The sequence below is a fragment of the Salvelinus sp. IW2-2015 genome, linkage group LG34 (assembly GCF_002910315.2).
Source record: "Salvelinus sp. IW2-2015 linkage group LG34, ASM291031v2, whole genome shotgun sequence".
Classification (NCBI taxonomy): Eukaryota; Metazoa; Chordata; class Actinopteri; order Salmoniformes; family Salmonidae; genus Salvelinus; species Salvelinus sp. IW2-2015.
Window position 1 is genome coordinate 6,494,680 of NC_036873.1, and position 19,975 is coordinate 6,514,654.

Genomic DNA, 19,975 nt, shown 5'->3' on the forward strand with positions numbered 1-19,975 from the left:
GACTTTCCAAACCACTCGTGAACATTCTAGAAACTGGTTGTGGTCGTCATCAACACCTCAGGAGAACTGATCGTCGGCCACATCCTCGGGGTCACTGTAAAGGTTGGACTTGGCTGCCGCCGGTTGGTTGCCATGGTTACCAGTGTTATCTCCGTTAACACTGGCATTGCCATGGCAGCTGGAGACGGCCTTTTTGAAGCTGTGGTGGCGATCGTTGGGGCTGTTGGTCCTGGTGTTCACGCGGGAGAGGGTGCACATGCTGCCCTGGTGACCGGATCGGTGGCGGGTGGTGTTGTTGCGCAGCTCCAGCTCGTCATAGCTGGATACCCGGACAAACGGGCACCAACAGAACACACGCTTGAAGCCCGCCCGGAACCTGTATCCAAACCACAACCCAAACCAGACAGATATACAATGAGTGCATGGTCAGATATTTCACATTTGAGCGGTGGCCAATGAATTCTGAAGAAGGTACACTGGTAGTTTTCTCATCTGGTCTTATTTATCTAGCCAGTGGTTGGCTAGGTTGTGTTCAGTAGGCACAAAGAAGAAAACATTTTTAAACTGAAATTCTGAATGAGTTACGGGTAAGGCTTACCTTCATCGTATGTTTTGGTGCCTACTGAACAGCACTCAGGTGCTGGATCCTACCTGCTGTTGAGGCAGCAGTAGATGATGGGGTTGTACATGGTGGAGCTCATGGCCAGCCACAGCACTGACAGGTAGACCTGCTGGATGGACTTCCACCTCATCAGAGCCTTGTTGAGGCCCGTCACGATGAAGTAGACGTGGTACGGCAGCCAGCAGAGGGCGAAGGTCACCACCACGATGAGTGTCATCATCTTCACCACCTGGGGGTTAGGAAGGGGACAGTGGGAGGATTGGAGGAATAGAGAGACAGGGAAGAAGGGGGAGACAGGGTGGAAGAGAGGGAGGGGAGAAAGCGAGAAAAAGAGAGGAGATGAATAAGAAGAGAGAGAGAGAGAGAGAGAGAGAGAGAGAGAGAGAGAGAGAGAGAGAGAGGGGAAAATCAAAGTATATTGTCTTTATTCTGTGTAGCTTTGAGACTTGATCAAAAATCAACAGTTGGTCGGCCACCTCATGCCAGGTTTCACAGAGAGCCTGATTCTGAGATGGACAGAATGTGTGACACTCAATATATTCTCACAAGCGTGGGCACCATGATTGATTCATCATCAGGTTGGCATTTTCATTCCGTCCTGGAAGCCACAGCAATTTAGGATATACTTTTTTCATCACGACAACCCCTTTCAAAAGAGCCATTCACACAACCTCAAAATAGAAATGCTTCATTTGCACATAAATGGTCAGGACAACCATTGATGGTCCAACGGTCCATACATTGGAGATGGTAGAGCCACAATAGAATTAGGTGCATTCTATAACCTGACAATCTAGGGCCATCACAAAGGAAGCAGCTCACTTCGAAGATCCTGTGAAATTCTTGAACTGATTGTGTCATTTAAAATCCTCAAAGGGCATTTCTAAACTTGAAATCAGATCTGCATTCGTAAAAAGTTAGCACTTTGTTGCCTTGTATGGAGGAGTTCTGACAAATTTATTCGAATTCGAATTTGACTTTTGTTTCTTTACACCGAATATCAAAGCTCAGACACGTCTGGACCACGCAAACTGCACTATGTCCGTCTTGTCAGTGAGGAAGATTTTTGTCCATGTACAGTTAAAGTCGGAAGTTTACATACACCTTAGTCAAATACATTTAAACTTAGTTATTCACAATTCCTGACATTTAATCCTAGTAAAGATGCCCTGTTTTAGGTCAGTTAGGATCACCACTTTATTTTAAGAATGTGAAATGGCAGAATAGTAGAGAGAATTATTTATTTCAGCTTTTATTTCTTTCATCACATTCCCAGTGGGTCAGAAGTTTACATACACTCAAATAGTATTTGGTAGTATTGCCTTTAAATTGTTTAAATTGGGTCAAACGTTTCGGGCAGCCTTCCATAAGCTTCGCACAATAAGTTGGGGGAACTTTAGCCCATTCCTCCTGACAGAGCTGATGTAACTGAGTCAGGATTGTAGGCCTCCATGCTCGCACACGCTTTTTCAGTTCTGCCCACAAATGTTCTATAGGATTGAGGTCAGGGCTTTGTGATGGCCACTCCAATACCTTGACTTTGTTGTCCTTAAGCCATTTTGCCACAACTTTGGAAGTATGCTTGGGGTCATTGCCAATTTGGAAGACCCATTTGCGACCAAGCTTCAACTTCCTGACTGATGTCTTGAGATGTTGCTTCAATATATCCACATAATTTTCCTGCCTCATGATGCCATCTATTTTGTGAAGTGCAGCACCCCCACAACATGATGCTGCCACCCTCGTGCTTCATGGTTGGGATGGTGTTCGTCGGCTTGCAAGCCTCCCACTTTCTCCTCCAAACATAACGATGGTCATTATGGCCAAACAGTTCTATTTTTGTTTCATCAGACCAGAGGACATTTCTCAGAAAAGTACGATCTTTGTCCCCATGTGCAGTTGCAAACCGTAGTCTGGCTTTTTTATGGTGGTTTTGGAGCAGTGGCTTCTTCCTTGCTGAGCGGCCTTTCAGGTTATGTCGATATAGGACTCGTTTTACTGTGGATATAGATACTTTTGTATCTGTTTCCTCCAGCATCTTCACAAGATCCTTTGCTGTTGTTCTGGGATTGATTTGCACTTTTCGCACCAAAGTACGTTGATCTCTAGGAGACAGAACGTGTCTCCTTCCTGAGCGGTAGGAAGGCTGCGTGGTCCCATGGTGTTTATACTTGCATACTATTGTTTGTACAGATGAACGTGGTACCTTCAGGCGTTTGGAAATTGCTACCAAGGATGAACCAGACTTGTGGAGGTCTACAATTTGTTTTATGAGGTCTTGGATGATTTCTTTTGATTTTCCCATGATGTCAAGCAAAGAGGCACTGCGTTTGAAGGTAGGCCTTGAAATACATCCACAGGTACACCTCCAGTTGACTCAAATTATGTCAATTAGCCTATCAGAAGCTTCTAAAGCCATGACATAATTTTCCTGGAATTTTCCAAGCTGTTTAAAGTCACAGTCAACTTAGTGTATGTAAACTTCTGACCTACTGGAATTGTGATACAGTGAATTATAAGTGAAATAATCAGTCTGTAAACAATTGTTGGAAACATTACTTGTGTCATGCACAAAGTAGATATCCTAACCGACTTGCCAAAACTATAGTTTGTTGACAAGAAATTTGTGGAGTGGTTGAAAAACGAGTTTTAATGAAATCATTAAAAACGAGTTTTAATGATTTCAACTGTATCTTCACTGTTGTGTTCACTATTGTGTTACTACTGTGTCATCACTAAACCAGGTACAGTAGGTCATCTCATGATATTGTCTAATCAGCTATACTATGTTCACAATGTCATGTGACAAGATGGCTGCCAGCCATAGAGCAATAGTGATTGTGATCTCCAATGAATGGTTAGTCTGTCAGTCAAACAGTCTGAGAAACTCCCCAAAGCCTTTCACATAGATTCTATTCTCTCACTTTGCTCTTTAGATTTATTAACCTACATTCGCTAAACCTTTGAGATTCTCCAATGAGCATGCCTTTTAGTCCAGCACTCGGCTTAATCTGTGTCTGGCAAACAGTAGTAGTTGAATGCAAAGCACTAAATGGTGGAAAAGTGTTTATATACTGATATGACATCCCACAGATATAGACATCCTAAAGACTTCAATTTAACTACAGTATGTCTCTGGGCTTGGTCATGTTTAACGCGTATTACATATGATACACGAAAAATGCTAACATCAGGGATATTTACTTGCATTGGTTTTGTGCCAAGAATGCAAAATAAGTTAGCGTCTGGAGATAGTGGCCATTTAAACCAAACCAGGATTGCTCTTTTACCTTGTACATAGACTGCTTACAGGGTAAGGAAACTAATATATCACTTTGTTATTTGGCCGAACTATCCTTTTAAAACTCCCAAGTAGAAAATAAATACAAATACAGCAGTACTTCAGCTCCTTAAGGTCGGAATTGAATACCCTTGATGTAGGAGCTCTAAAGTCAATCTCACTTTGGTGGAGAAGACTCACAGCTGGTGYTAGCCCTTCATCACAGACTAAGGATAGTCATACAGGGAACAACAACAAGGGCATCTGACGATGAATGGTTTGGTCGTGATCGCAGTCGGTTGGGGCACACACGAACACAACTCCAAAAAAGGAACGTTTTTTTTTTTTTACGACAGCTGCTTGGGTTAAACAAGTTAGGCTAAATGAATTAGAAAAAGGTGCTCTTTAGAGGGGTTCATAGTTGAAAACATTACAAAACACTCTTCGGTGATGAAATCAGCATTTACATTCTTTAGCTTCTCTCAAGTGGTTTCACAGCTTTGACAATGGATCACATTGAAACGCAGGTCAAACTTTATTCATTAACTTCCAACATGGAAAGGATAATCAAGTGATCAATCAAGCTGTCAGTTACCTTGTTTATGAACAATAACAATTAGGAGCTTATAATCACGGATCAACTAGCTCTACCTGCATTCTCTTCTGGATGGTTAATAATGTGGCCTAAAGCTTATGAAGCGGTGGCATCTCTTTGTATGTACAGTGTGTCTGGGACTCTGGGTCTAATGACGAGCAAATGGTGTCTGGTAGAATTCTCTCCGGAGCTACATAAAGCGGGAGAAAGGGTATCCATGAAGAGCAAATGGTGTCTGGTAGAATTCTCTCCGGAGCTACATAAAGCGGGAGAAAGGGTATCCATGACGCATTACACAGCAGGTAGTTGACGCAAGAGCACTGGTGGTCTGCCGAAGCTGTCACAGCATTGGGTAAGTTGAGCTTGGTGGGAACAGATCGCTGACCTCGTGATAATTACTTTTAATCTGACCACCGAGTAGGACCTGACGGTTTGACAATGGGTGACATTCAGCCTAATGAACCTCTCTCAGCCCTCTTCTAGCTAAGGTTAAAAGGGTTTGGCAGGGACGTTAATGGCCAAATCCAGCAACAGGCGTATAAAAATGATCCAGTCAGTTAGCAGGCGCTTTTATCCTAAATGACTTCTAGTCTGTATTTATGGCCCATTCAAACCCACTGAGGAATTGGAACTGTGTATAAGTGCAAGGTTAACTAACCCTCCATCACTGCGTTGCTCAAACTAAATCAAAGGAAATCAGGTTTATGTGAGGTGCATTTCACAACAACAACAACAAAAACTATAAAACAATCAAAAAGAGAACCAGYTCTGAAATAAGAGCAAGTAACAACACCAAACAWGTGCTGGTGCCGAGATTAAATGTCAGGCGGGATCACAGGGTACATCCCTGGTTGAAACTGTAAATGATTACGGTTTCATGGCCTCAGCTATCTGTCCAAAACAAAGAACTAGGTGTGCTGATCCCCCCCGTAATCTGAGTGTAATCCTCATGAATAAAACAATAACAACCCTGAAATACAGACTGGGTTCCCTCACAGGGTGTCCTTGAATAATCCCATATCCCAATTATTCCCATATCTAGTAGACGTGTCATATTGGCCATTGCCTTTCTATAATCTGTGCTCCTGTAACGTTAAACCCACATCTGGCCTAATAGATGTTAGTCATATGGGTTCAAATGACCTGAATCCTTATGGATAACTGTGGGGACCAGGGGCCGTATGTCAAGCATATCAAGCATCTCAGAATAGAAGTGCTGATTTGTGACCAGTTTTGCTTTTTAGATCACAATGAATGAGATAACATGGGCAGGGGGAGCCTGATCCCAGATCAGCACTCCAAGCAAAGACGAATGAAGAGATACACTGTGTCCAGTTAATAGAATGCATTGTCATCTCTAAAGAGGACACTAATCTCTGTTGTTTCGCTGCGTAATGTTGGATCACCTGATGGGTAGCCAAATCCAGTGGGGAATACAGAGAGATCATTGTCTCATGATTGTGCCAGTTAAAATGAATGGCTGAATCTACTGAATTCAATTAATGGTTGACGCGTTGGTTTACAAATGGAATACACATGCTTTACCAATGGACCTTATGTGTATAATGGAGTTGTATTTTTGCATTACCTTCCTCTTGGCTGTGAGCTGGCTGTGGTAGTTGTCTGATGCTTCCCCCGGGATCTCTCCTCCCCACAGCGTCACCCCCACAATGGTGTAGGTGATACCCATCACCACTAGGGGCAGCACATACACCAGCACAGTCACAATGATATGATACCTGCATGCCAGAGAAGAATAGATAGCTGTAAGAGGAAGGAAAAGCAGAGCATTCCTGTGAATGTAATGGAAAAACATGGTAATTTTGTAAATGATAGTTAATCTATTTCACATTCATATTCATTAGTCTAGTTTGCTCTCCTCCTTAACTAGTCTGCACTGGTTGTGACAGGAGAGCAGATACCTGATAAATAGATAGATCTCTATCTAACTAATCTCTCTATCCTGTGTGTAATAAATTCCATACTCATACGGACTGACTTTCCAATTACGCCACCCAGTTCTTCCTGCAGAAGCGGGACACTCACCACCTTAAATGAACTCACCTGTATGCAATCAATGTGGCAACCCGACAAACCTTCAGTCAAATCCAGTCTTTGTTGATACAAACAATTATTCAAGGATGTGTTTATTCAAAGTACACTGAACAAAAATATAAACTCAACAGGCAACAATTTAAAAGATTTTACTGAGTTACAGATCATATAAGGAAATCATTCAATTTAAGTAAATTCATTTTCCCTAATCTATGGATTGCACATGACTGGTAATACAGATATGCATCTGTTGGTGGCCACAGATATCTTTAAAAAACGGTAGGGGCGTGGATCCGAAAACCAATCAGTATCTGGTGTGACCACCATTTGCCTCATGCAGTGCGACACATGTCCTTCGCATAGAGTTGGTCAGGCTGTTGATTGTGGCCTATGGAATGTTGTTCCGCTCCTCTTCAATGGCTGTGCGCAATTGCTGGATATTGGTGGGAACTGGGACACGTTCGTACATGTCAATCCAGAGCATCCCAAACGCTCAATGGGTGACATGTCTGGTGAGTAGGCAGGCCATGGAAAAACTGGGAAATGTTCAGCTTCCAGGAATTGTTTACAGATCTTTGCGACATGGGGCCATGCATTATCCTGCTGAAACATGAGGTGATGGCAGCGGATGAATGGCTCGACAATGGGCCTCAGGATCTCGTCATGGTATCTCTGTGCATTCAAATTGCCATCGATAAAATGCAATTGTGTTTTGTCCGTAGCTTATGCCTGCCCATACCATAACCCCACCGCCACCATAGGGCACTCTGTTCACAACGTTGACATCAGCAAACTGCTCCCCTCACACGATGCCATACACGCTGTCTTCCATCTGCAGTTGAAACCGGATTCATGCTTGAAGAGAACACTTCTCCAGCGTGCCAGTGGCCATCGAAGGTGAGCATTTGCCCACTGAAGTCGGTTAGGACGCCACAGGTCAAGACCCTGGTGAGGATGACGAGCACGCAGATGAGCTTCCCTGAGAAGGTTTCTGACAGTTTATGCAGAAATTCTTCAGTTTCATTAGCTGTCCAAGTGGCTGGTCTCAGATGATCCCACAGGTGAAGAAGGCGGATGTGCAGGTCCTGGGCTGGCGTGGTTGCACATGGTCTGCGGTTCTGAGGCCGGTTGGACATACTGCCAAATTCTCTAAAACGATGTTGGAGGTGGCTTATGGTAGAGAAWTTAACATTTAAATATCTGGCAACAGCTCTGGTGGACATTCCTGCAGTCAGAATGCCAATTATCCACTCCCTCAAAACTTGACACATCTGTGGCATTGTGCTGTGTGACAAAACTGCACATTTTAGAGTGGCCTTTTATTGTCCTCAGCACAAGGTGCACCTGTGTAATGATCATGCTATTTAATCAGTTTATTGATATGCCACACCTGTCAGGTGGATGGATTATCTTGGCAAAGTGGAAATGCTGACAAACAGGGATGGCGCCGGAGCGTGCCGGATGGGATGGCGGCCAAATGATCGGCTCTTAACCAACCATGCCATTTTGTTTGTTTTTTTCGCGTTGTTCGTAACTTGTTTTGTACATAATGTTGCTGCTACCATCTCATATGACCGAAAAGAGCTTCTGCACATCAGAACTGCGATTACTCACCTCAGATTAGACGAAGAGTTTTTCTTCAATGAGTCGGACGGGAGGGATATACTACACACACCCGACCAGGCCCAAATCCCCGTCAATCGCTGGAGAAGGAAACTGAGATTTCGCGGAAAAAGATCAGGGTGCCTTGTGAGGATCAGGTGACGAGTGGCTAATCTTCCCTTGCCTTCCGTCCTGCTAGCTAACATTCAATCGCTGGAAAAACAATGGGACGAATTGAAAGCACGTATATCCTACCAACGGGACATTAAAACTATAATATCTTATATTTCACTGAGTCGTGGCTGAACGATGACATTAAGAACATACAGCTGGCGGGTTATACACTCTATCGGCAGGATAGAACAGCAGCCTCTGGTAAGACACGGGGCRGGGGCCTATGCATATATGTAAACAATAGCTGGTGCACGATATCTAAGGAAGTCTAGGTTTTGCTTGCCTGAGTTAGTGTGGTCTACAGCTTATCAAGAGATACTCTATCTACCTAGTTTTCATCTGCATTTTTCGTAGCTGTCTACATACCACCACAGACCGATGCTGGCACTAAAACCACACTCAATGAGCTGTATACCACCATAAGCAAACAGGAAAACGCTCACCCAGAGGTGGCGCTCCTAGTGACAGGGGACTTTAATGCAGGGAAACTTAAATCAGTTTGACCTAATTTCTATCAGCATGTTAAATGTGCAACCAGAGGGAAAACATTTTTAGACTACATTTACTCCACACACAGAGACGCGTACAAAGCTCTCCCTCGCACTTAATTTGGCAAATCTGACCATAATTCTATCCTCCTGCTTACAAGCTAAAATTGAAGCAGGAAACACCAGTGACTCGGTTTATACAAATGTGGTCAGATGAAGCAGATGCTAAACTACAGGACTGTTTTGCGAGCACAGACTGAAATATATTCCAGGATTCTTCCGCATTGAGGAGTACACGATATCAGTCACTGGCTTTATCAATAAGTGCATGGAGGACGTCGTTCCCACAGTGACCGAACGTACATACCCCAACCAGAAGCCATGGATTACAGGGAACATTCGCAATGAGCTAAAGGGTAGAGCTGCCGCTTTCAAGGAGCGCACTCTAACCCAGAAGCTTATAAGAAATCCCACTATGCCCTCCGACGAACCATCAAACAGGCAAAGCTTCAATACATGACTAAGATAGAATCGTACTACACCGGCTCCGACGCTCATTGGATGTGGCAGGGCTTGCAAACTATTACAGACTACAAAGGGAAGCACAGCCGAGAGCTGCCCAGTGACACGAGCCGACCAGATGAGCTAAATAACTTCTATGCTCGCTTCGCGGCAAGTAACACTGAAACATGTATGAGAGCACCAGCTGTTCTGAACGACTGTATGATCAAGCTCTCCGCAGCCRATGTGAGTAAGACCTTTAAACAGGTCAACATTCATAAGGCCGCAGGGCCAAACAGATTACCAGGACGTGTACTCTGAGCATTCGCTGACCAACTGGCAGGTGTCTTCACTGACATTTTCAACCTCTCCCTGTCTGAGTCTGTAATAACAACATGTTTCAAGCAGACCACCATAGTCCCTGTGCCCAAGAACACTAAGGTAACCTGCCTAAATGACTACCGACCCGTAGCACTCACATCTGTAGCCATGAAATGATTTGAAAGGCTGGTCATGGCTCACATCAACACCATTATCCCAGAAACCCTAGACCAACTCCAATTTGCATACTGCACCAACAGATCCACAGATGATGCAGTCTCTATTGCACTCCACACTGCCCTTTATCACCTGTACAAAAGGAACACCTATGTGAGAATGCTATTCATTGACTACAGCTCAGCGTTCAACACCATAGTGCCCTCAAAGCTCATCACTAAGCTAAGGACCCTGGGACTAAACACCTCCCTCTGCAACTGGATCCTGGACTTTCTGACGGGCAGCCTACAGGAAAAGGAGGAGTGAGCATGCCCCCATTCTCATCGACAGGGCTGTAGTGGAACAGGTTGAGAGCTTCAAGTTCCTTGGCATCACCAACAAACTAACATGGTCCAAGCACACCAAGACAATCGTGAAGGGAGCACGACAAAACCTATTCCCCCTCAGGAGACTGAAAAGATTTGGCATGGGTCCTCATATCCTCAAACGGTTTTACAGCTGCRCCATCGAGAGCATCCTGATGGATTGCATCACTGCCTGGTATGGAAACTGCTCTGCCTCCGACTGCAATGCACTGCAGAGGGTAGTGCGTACGGCCCAGTACATCACCGGGGCCAAGCTTCCTGCCATCCAGGACCTCTATACCAGGCGGTGTCAGAGGAAGGCCCTTAAAATTGTCAAAGACTCCAGCCACCCTAGTAATAGACTGTTCTCTCTGCTACTGCACGGCAAGCGGTACTGGAGCGCCAAGTCTAGGTCCAAGAGGCTTCTAAACAGCTTCTACCCCCAAGACTCCTGAACAGCTAATCAAATGGCTACCCAGACTATTTGCATTTCCCCCCCCACCTTCGACGCTGCTGCAACTCTGTTATTATCTATGCATAGACACTTTAATAACTCTACCTACATGTACATATTACCTCATTTACCTCGACACCGGTGCCCCCGCACATTGACTTTGTACCGGTACCCCCTGTATATAGCCTCCACATTGACTCTGTACCGATACCCCCTGTATATAGCCCCTCTATTGTTATTTACTGCTGCTCTTTCATTATTTGTTATTCTTGTCTCTTTCTTTTTGTTAGGTATTTTCTTTAAACTGCATTGTTGGTTAAGGGCTTGTAAGTAAGCATTTCACTGTTGTGTTCGGCGTATGTGACAAATACAGTTTGATTTGATTCTTATTTTTTATTTTTTTTAAATAAGCTTTTTGTGCATATGGAACATTTCTGGGAACTATTATTTCGGCTCATGAAACATTGGACGAACACTTTACATGTTGCGTTTATATTTTTGCTCAGTATAAGTTTGTGCTCCTTTATAGTGTACCTTTGATTTGAGGCCATTTCATATGTTTGTCTATGTGCCATTATTGATATTATTTGTTGGTATCTAAGTAGGTTTGTTTGTGTAGATATTGATTATGTTACTGAGATCATTTTTCATATTGTAGTTACTATTGAGTTTTGAGTATATTTGGATGTATGTGCTTTTGACTAGTGCCTGTATAAATGGCCAAGTTAATTGCCTTACAATGCTGTCCCTGGAGAGCTGTAGGTTTTCAATCCAGTTATAACTAACCTGATTCATTTGATCAACCAGCTAATTATTAAAATCAGGTGCGCTAGATTAGGGTTGGAGCCGAAAATCTACGGGACGGTAGCTCTCCAGGAATTAGGGAAAGAACCCTGCCTTTACATTGATATGTAAGGTGATTCTATTGTTGATTTCTAAAGAAAAGCATACTTATCCTAGCAATGTTCTTTAGTCTATTAATAAACGGGGAATTAGCCCTTTTGAAGTGTATCTCCAACTCTTATTGATACATAACCACGGTAGCCCACACCCAAACCACCAGCAGCAAGCTGAACACCTTATACCACCTCCAAGATGGCGTAGCAGTCGAATGTGTCTTTGTCCTGTCTTGTCCCGTGTAAATAGTATTCGTATTTTTCGTATACATTTCGTATATATTTTAATTTCACTTTCCATCTAGGAACTGAATATACATTCCTACATTCCGCCTCACCCAATGTGGTACGGACCTGCTATTTTTTTTATACTTTAGAACCGTAACCCCAATCAGAAGCTAGCCAGATAACTAGCTACTAGCTAGTAGTCAGTTAGCCACTGCTGCGGTCTTCGCCCTTAACTCGGACACAGCCAGCTTCAATACCGGGCCAATACCTGCCAGTCTGCAAGCGTAATACCGATGGACCTCAAAATACACCAGCCTGACCCATATAAGTCATGCACTGCATGTTCGTTCTCTACATACTCAACCCAATACACGCAGGTATAAGGTTACACTCTTACGCCATTTATCTCGTCTGGAACCCAACAATTCAAACACACCGGCGACTTTTCCTATTATGCACGACCAGCATAGGCTCTCATCTGATGCACAATATAATACACCGCCGAGTGTATTATCCCTACCATTACTGCGCTATAGCTACGCATGCACACTCAGTGTGTCGCCGTACATGCAGCTAACACACTCCCAGTGTCCACCAAGACGAACTCAACAGACGTCTGAGAGCCCTTGACAGTGAGCCCTACTGCGACCTGCATAGCCCAAGAGTCTGCGTCTCTAAGACCAGCGAACCTTCCATAAGAGTGGGGCTACCTAATACCACTCTCGTATATGCCCGAGATTGGCGATCATCGAAACCTTTCTTTTTCCAGACCAACAGATGTGACTACACCTTTTGTCTCCAATGCTCGCACACACAAAACTCCCGCTAGCCTACCAGAGCCATACAGCTAACTGAATCCATTTCTTAAATTCCCGGATACATAGGCTCTAAGATATGTGTACATTTGCCACCCTTACTCTGCATCATGTTTTATTGCCGCATCTCAGCCATGTATGATCTATTACCTTTCCTCTGCGCAGCTAATGATCACCCTCACCCAATTTGATCCATTCAAGCCTTCGGGGAGTACTGATCATCTCCTCACGCAATTCACACAGCATCCGCGACGTGTCTCTAAGCCGGATTCTGCCGTAATCCCTGAGCCACTACTTCTGATCCTCCACCAGCTATGCAGCTAGCGCAGTAGCCCACCTGCACAAGCTAGCACCAGTTAGCAAACACAATTCTACAATTCACAACCTCTCTTTCGCCATTCGCTTGGATTCTCTGGATTCTCTGTCGACACGACCACGTCTGAGCAAGACCCTCCGTCTGAGCAGACCACCCCCCGGGCTACTAACTTTAAACGCCGCTAGCTAGTGGAGGCCTCCCTGCTCCATCTACGGCTGCCCCCGGACACTATGATCACTTGGCTACATAGCTGATGCATGCTTGACTGTCCATTAATTCACGTACCCATTCTGTTTATTTTGTGTTTTATCTCGGCTCTGTGCTTTAACTCAGGATCTGTGTGTAGTAATCCGACCCTCTCTGCCTATCTCGCCATTTTTACCTGTTGTTGCTGTGTAGACTAGCACCCTGTTATTGCTGCTGTTATCTTACCTGTTGTTTAGCTAGCTCTCCCAATCAAGACCTCAATCACTTTATGCCTTATTGTATGTCTCTCTCAAATATCAATATGCCTTGCATACTGTTGTTCAGGCTAGTTATCATATCATTGTTTTGGTTTGCAATGGACCCTGTAGTTCCACTCTCCGTACCTCTGATACCCCCTTTGTCCCACCCCCCACACATGCGGTGACCTCACCCATTGAGACCAGCATGTCCAGAGATACAACCTCTCTTATCATCACCCAGTGCCTGGGCTTGCCTCCGCTGTACCCGCGCCCCTCCATACCCCTGTCTGCACATTATGCCCAGAATCTATTCTACCACGCCCATAAATCTGCTCCTTTTATTCTTTGTCCCAACGCTCTAGGCGACCATTTTGATAGCCTTTAGCCGCACCCTCATCCTACTACTCCTCTGTTCCTCGGGTGATGTGGAGGTAAACCCAGGCCCTGCATGTCCCCAGTCACCCTCATTTGTTGACTTCTGTGATCGAAAAAGCCTTGGCCTCATGCATGTCAACATCAGAAGCCTCCTCCCTAAGTTTGCCTTACTCACCGCTTTAGCACACTCTGCCAATCCTGATGTCCTGCCGGTCCGAATCCTGCGTAGGAAGGCCACCAAAAATTCTGAGATTTCCATACCCAACTATAACACTTTCCGTCAAGATAAACTGCCAAAGGGGAGGAGTTGCAATCTACTGCAGAGATAGCCTGCAAAGTTCTGTCATACTTCCAGGTCTATGCCAAACAGTTCGAACTTCTAATTTTTAAAATTAATCTCTCCAGAAATAAGTCCTCACTGTTGCCGCCTGCTACCGACCCCCCTCAGCTCCCAGCTTGCCCTGGACACCATCTGTGAATTGATCGCTCCCCATCTAGCTTCAGAGTTTGTCTGTTACTGGATATGCTTAACACCCCGGCAGTCCTACAATACCAAGCTTGATGCCCTCAATCTCACACAAATCATCAAGGAACCCACCAGGTACAACCCTAAATCCGTAAACATGGGCACCCTAATAGACATTATCCTGACCAACCTGCCCTCCAAATACACCTCTGCTGTCTTCAACAAGATCTCAGCGATCACTGCCTCATTGCCTGTATCCGCCACGGGTCCGCGGTCAAACGACCACCCTCATCACTGTCAAACGCTCCCTAAAACACTTCTGCCAGCAGGCCTTTCTAATCGACCTGGCCCGGGTACCCTGGAAGGATATGACCTCATCCCGTCAGTTGAGGATGCCTGGTCATTCTTTAAATGTTACTTCCTCACCATATTAGACAAGCATGCTCCGTTCAAAAAATGCAGAACCAAGAACAAATATAGCCCTTGGTTCACTCCAGACCTGACTGCCCTCGACCAGCACAAAAACATCCTGTGGCGAACTGCAATAGCATCGAAGACCCCCGCGATATGCAACTGTTCAGGGAAGTCAGGAACCCATACACGCAGTCAGTCAGGAAAGCAAAGGCCAGCTTTTCAAGCAGAAAATCGCATCCTGTAGCTCTAACTCCAAAAAGTTCTGGATACTGTAAAGTCCATGGAGAACAAGAGCACCTCCTCCCAGCCTGCCCACTGCACTTGAGGCTAGGTAACACGGTCACACCCTAAATCCGTGATAATCGAAGACTTCAACAAGCATTTCCAATGGCTGGCCATGCCTTCCTCCTGGCGACTCCAACCTTGGCCAACAGCCCCGCCCCCCGCTGCTACTCGCCCAAGCCTCCCCAGCTTCTCCTTTACCCAAATCCAGATAGCAGATGTTCTGAAAGAGCTGGAAAACCTGGACCCATACAAATCAGCTGGCTTGACAATCTGGACCCCCTATTTCTGAAACTGTCCGCCCCATTGTCGCACCCCCTATACCAGCCTGTTCAACCTCTCCTTCGTATCATCTGAGATCCCCAAGGATTGGAAAGCTGCCGCGGTCATCCCCTCTTCAAAGGGGAGACACCCTGGACCCAAACTGTTACAGACCTATATCCATCCTGCCTGCCTATCTAAGGTCTTCGAAAGCCAAGTCAACAAACAGATCACTGACCATCTCGAATCCCACCGTACCTTCTCCGCTTGCAATCCGGTTTCCAAGCCGGTCACGGGTGCACCTCAGCCCACGCTCAAGGTACTAAACGATATCATAACCGCCATCGATAAAAGACATTACTGTGCAGCCGTCTTCATCGACCTGCCAAGGCTTTCGACTCTGTCAATCACCATATTCTTATCGGCAGACTCAGTAGCCTCGGTTTTTCTAATGACTCCTTGCCTGTCACCAACTACTTTGCAGACAGAGTTCAGTGTGTCAAATCGGAGGGCATGTTGTCCGGTCCTCTGGCAGTCTCTATGGGGTACCACAGGGTTCAATTCTCGGGCCGACTCTTTTCTCTGTATACACAATGATGTTGCTCTGCTGCGGCGATTCCCTGATCCACCTCTACGCAGACGACACCATTCTATATACTTCCGGCCCTTCCTTGACACTGTGCTATCTAACCTCCAAACGAGCTTCAATGCCATACAACACTCCTTCCGTGGCCTCCAACTGCTCTAAACGCTAGTAAAACCAAATGCATGCTTTCAACCGTTCGCTGCCTGCACCCGCACGCCCGACTAGCATCACCACCCTGGACGGTTCCGACCTAGAATATGTGGACATCTATAAGTACCTAGGTGTCTGGCTAGACTGCAAACTCTCCTTCCAGACTCATATCAAACATCTCCAATCCAAAATCAAATCAAGAATCGGCTTTCTATTCCGCAACAAAGCCTCCTTCACTCACGCCGCCAAACTTACCCAGTAAAACTGACTATCCTACCGATCCTCGACTTCGGCGATTCATCTACAAAATAGCTTCCAACACTCTACTCAGCAAACTGGATGCAGTTTATCACAGTGCCATTCTTTTGTTACTAAAGCACCTTATACGACCCACCACTGCGACCTGTATGCCCTAGTCGGCTGGCCCTCGCTACATGTTCGTCGTCAGACCCACTGGCTCCAGTCATCTACAAGGCTATGCTAGGTAAAGTGCCGCCTATCTCAGTTCACTGGTCACGATGGCTACACCCACCCCAGCACGCGCTCCAGCAGGTGTATCTCACTGATCATCCCTAAAGCTAAAACCTCATTTGGACGCCTTTCTATCCAGTTCTCTGCTGCCTGCGACTGGAACGAATTGCAAAAATCTCTGAAGTTGGAGACTTTTATCTCCCTCAACAACTTAAAAATCTGCTATCCGAGCAGCTAACCGATCGCTGCAGCTGTACATAGTCCATCTGTAAACTACCCACCCAATTTACCTACCTCACCCCCCATACTGCTTTTATTTATTACTTTTCTGCTCTTTTGCACACCAGTATCTCTTCTTGCACATGATCATCTGATGATTTATCACTCCAGTGTTAATCTGCTAAATTGTAATTATTCGATTTATTTGCCTACCTCATGCCTTTTGCACACATTGTATATAGATCTCTTTTTTCTTACCATGTTATTGACTTGTTTATTGTTTACTCCCTAGTGTAACTCTGTGTTGTCTGTTCACACTGCTAGCTTATCTTGGCCAGGTCGCAGTTGCAAATGAGAACTTGTTCTCAACTAGCCTACCTGGTTAAATAAAGGTGAAAAAATAAAAAATAAAAATAAAAATATATACAGTTTCATTACCAATCAGCCCAAAACTGTTTTCAGATCAGTGAAGATGAACAAGAGGAGGTGAGTCAAGGAAGCCACTTTAGACTATTGAGATGCGCCCGGAGTGTCTCACTCACATGAAGGAGTCATCCGAGGGCCGGGGCCAGGCCACGTAGCATATGGTCCGGCGGGGCAGGATGCGGATGGTGGAGTTGAAGCAGAGGGGGAAGGCCAGCACCACGGCCAGCGCCCAGATACACACGATCACCACCTTGGTGGCTGTGGCCGACAGCCGGGGCTTCAGCGGGTGGATGATGGCCATGTACCTGCAGGGATGTCAAATCAAATGAAATCAATCTTTATTTAATAGCACATTTCAGACATGAATGCGACGCAATGTGCTTCACAGGAAAAAAACATAAATAAAAAAACAATAAGTAGAAACAGAAATATTTACTACACAACAAACATAAGAGTATAAAAAACGAAAGAACAACAATTAAAACTGAAAGACTAAAAAAGCACCCTAAGGAAAAGCAAAACTAAAAAAAAGTGTGTTTTAAGATAGATTTTAAATATSWCCACAGTTTCGGCCCCTCTCAGGTTGTCTGGCAGGCTTTTCCAGAGGCTGGGGGCACAGTAACTAAASGCTGCCTCTCCATGCCTCTTGGTCCTAGGCTTTGGGATAGTTAAAAGGCCAGAGGACCTGAGGGACCTCCTGAGTACATAACTCAAAAGCATGTCTGACATGTATTGGGGTGCACAATTGTGGATTGATTTAAAAACCAATAGAATCTTAAAATGTATTGTTAAACGCACAGGCAGCCAGCGCCGAGACTTTAAAACAGGTGTAATGTGTGCTCTCTGCTTGGCCGTGTAGCTGCATTCTGTATGTTTTGCAGTTGGCCAATGGCTTTCTTGGGTAGACCAGACAGGAGAGCATTACAGTAGTCAAGCCTGCTGTAATAAAAGCATGAATGAGTCTCTCTGTATCAGCCTGAAATAGAAATGGCCGCAACTTGGCAATTTTGGTCACATTCCTAATGTGTGATTCGAAATTGAGTTCAGAATCGAAAATGACACCTATGTTTTTTTTAGCTAGTGTTTAATCTTATTTGACAGTGAATTAGAATATTGATATGAATATTAAAATATCAATTAAATATAAATAGATTCTGTGTGCTTTGGCTCCAATTATAAGTACCTCGGTCTTGTCTTGATTTAGCTGGGGGGAAGTTGTGAGCCTTCCAAGTATTTAAATCACTAATACAGTCTAATAATTTATCTGTGGAGCTAAAATGCTCTGGTGACACAGAAATGTAAAGCTGTGTATTGTTTGCGTGGTTGTGAAAATCAATGTTGTGCGTTCTGATAACGCTGCCAAGGGGAAACATATATATATATATGAACGGAACAGTACTGAACCCAAAATCGAACCTTGTGGAACGCCACATAGGATATGACATTTCTCTGAGTGGTTCACTCTCGACCGGATAAATAGGTACTAAACCAATTTAGAACTAGAGGGAAGAGACCAACCCACCTTTCCAGTGTGTCCAGAAGGACATTATCATGCAGCACTTAAATCAAAGAGTACATGGACAGAAGGCTGTTCAGCATCTGTGTTGGCTCTACGATCATTTAACACTTTAACTCAGGCTGTCCCTGTGCTTTGGCGGGCAAGACAACCAGATAGGATATCAAAAATACAGTTGCCACTTAAAAAAATTATTTAGCTGTTTAAAAAAAACATTTCTGGAAGGTTGGAGATTGGAGCTGAAGAATCTAGATGACTTTTCTTCAGAAGGGGTTTCACCATGGCAGTTGTTAGTGCAGTGGGGAAAGTGCCTGTGAAATAGGGAGTGATTAACCATGTAAAATAACTCCATAGTGCCTTTGCGTGTTAGGCTAGGGCACATACCATCACACTTCTCATCAGGTCTTGCTTGACTGATACCCAGCCTAATGTTTGTTATCTTATCTCTGAAATATGCCACAAACTCATCACATTTAGATGTGGAGGAAAGTTCATATAGGTTTATGGGGGTAGGATTTATCCGGCCATCAGTGGTCAAGAATAGCACTAGCACTATTGAATAATTGTAACGAACGTCGTCGGGAGAAGGAGAAGAGGACCAAGGTGCAGCGTGGTAAGTGTTCATATTTTAATCAATCAGATGAACAGAACAAAACAACAAAAACGATAAACGAACAGTTCTGTAAGGTGACGACACACACTAAACAGAAAATAACTACCCACAAATACAGGTGGGAACAGGCTACCTAAGTATGGTTCTCAATCAGAGACAACGATAGACAGCTGCCTCTGATTGGGAACCATACCAGGCCAAACACATAGAAATACAAAACAAGGACAACATAGAACACCAGACATAGAATGTCCACCCAAACTCACGCCCTGACCAACCAAAATAGAGACATAAAAAGGCTCTCTAAGGTCAGGCCGTGACAGTACCCCCCCTCCCCCCCAAAGGTGCGGACTCCTGCCGCAAAACCTGAACCTATAGGGGAGGGTCTGGGTGGGCATTTCACCGCGGTGGCGGCTCTGGCGCGGGACGTGGACCCCACTCCCCCTTAGTCTTTTCGCCCACTAACTGCCCACCACGCCGACCCCGGACCGGGGACCCTCGCAGCGGGCCCCGGACAGGAGGGAGACTCTGGCTGCTCCGGACAGGAGGGAGACTCTGGCTGCTCCAGACAGGAGGGAGACTCTGGCTGCTCCGGAAAGGAGGGAGACTCTAGCTGCTCCGGAAAGGAGGGAGACTCTAGCTGCTCCGGACAGGAGGGAGACTCTGGCTGCTCCGGACAGGAGGGAGTCATTGCTGGAGGCTCCGGACTGACATTCTTCGTTGGAGGCCTCGTGCCACAACTCCTCACTGGAGGCTTCGTGCCACGGATCATCACAGGAGGCTTCGTGCCATGGATCATCACTGGAGGCTTCTTGCCATGGATCATCACTGGAGGCTTCGTGCCATGGATCATCACTGGAGGCTTCGTGCCATGGATCATCA

The 19,975-nt window shown here is 45.2% G+C and overlaps 1 protein-coding gene across 1 annotated transcript in view; it reads right to left on the reverse strand.

Moving 5' to 3' along the window:
• The window catches only part of LOC111958480 (neuromedin-K receptor), a 25,231-nt gene continuing 5,256 nt past the window's right edge, over positions 1-19,975 (reverse strand). Inside the window, exons 2-5 of the mRNA XM_023979739.3 lie at positions 17,081-17,269; positions 6,086-6,236; positions 652-851; positions 1-376 (exon numbers count right to left, since the gene is read on the reverse strand). Coding sequence (XP_023835507.3) covers positions 58-376; positions 652-851; positions 6,086-6,236; positions 17,081-17,269 — 859 coding nt within the window. The 3' untranslated portion in view covers positions 1-57. The remainder of the gene's footprint in view (positions 377-651; positions 852-6,085; positions 6,237-17,080; positions 17,270-19,975) is intronic.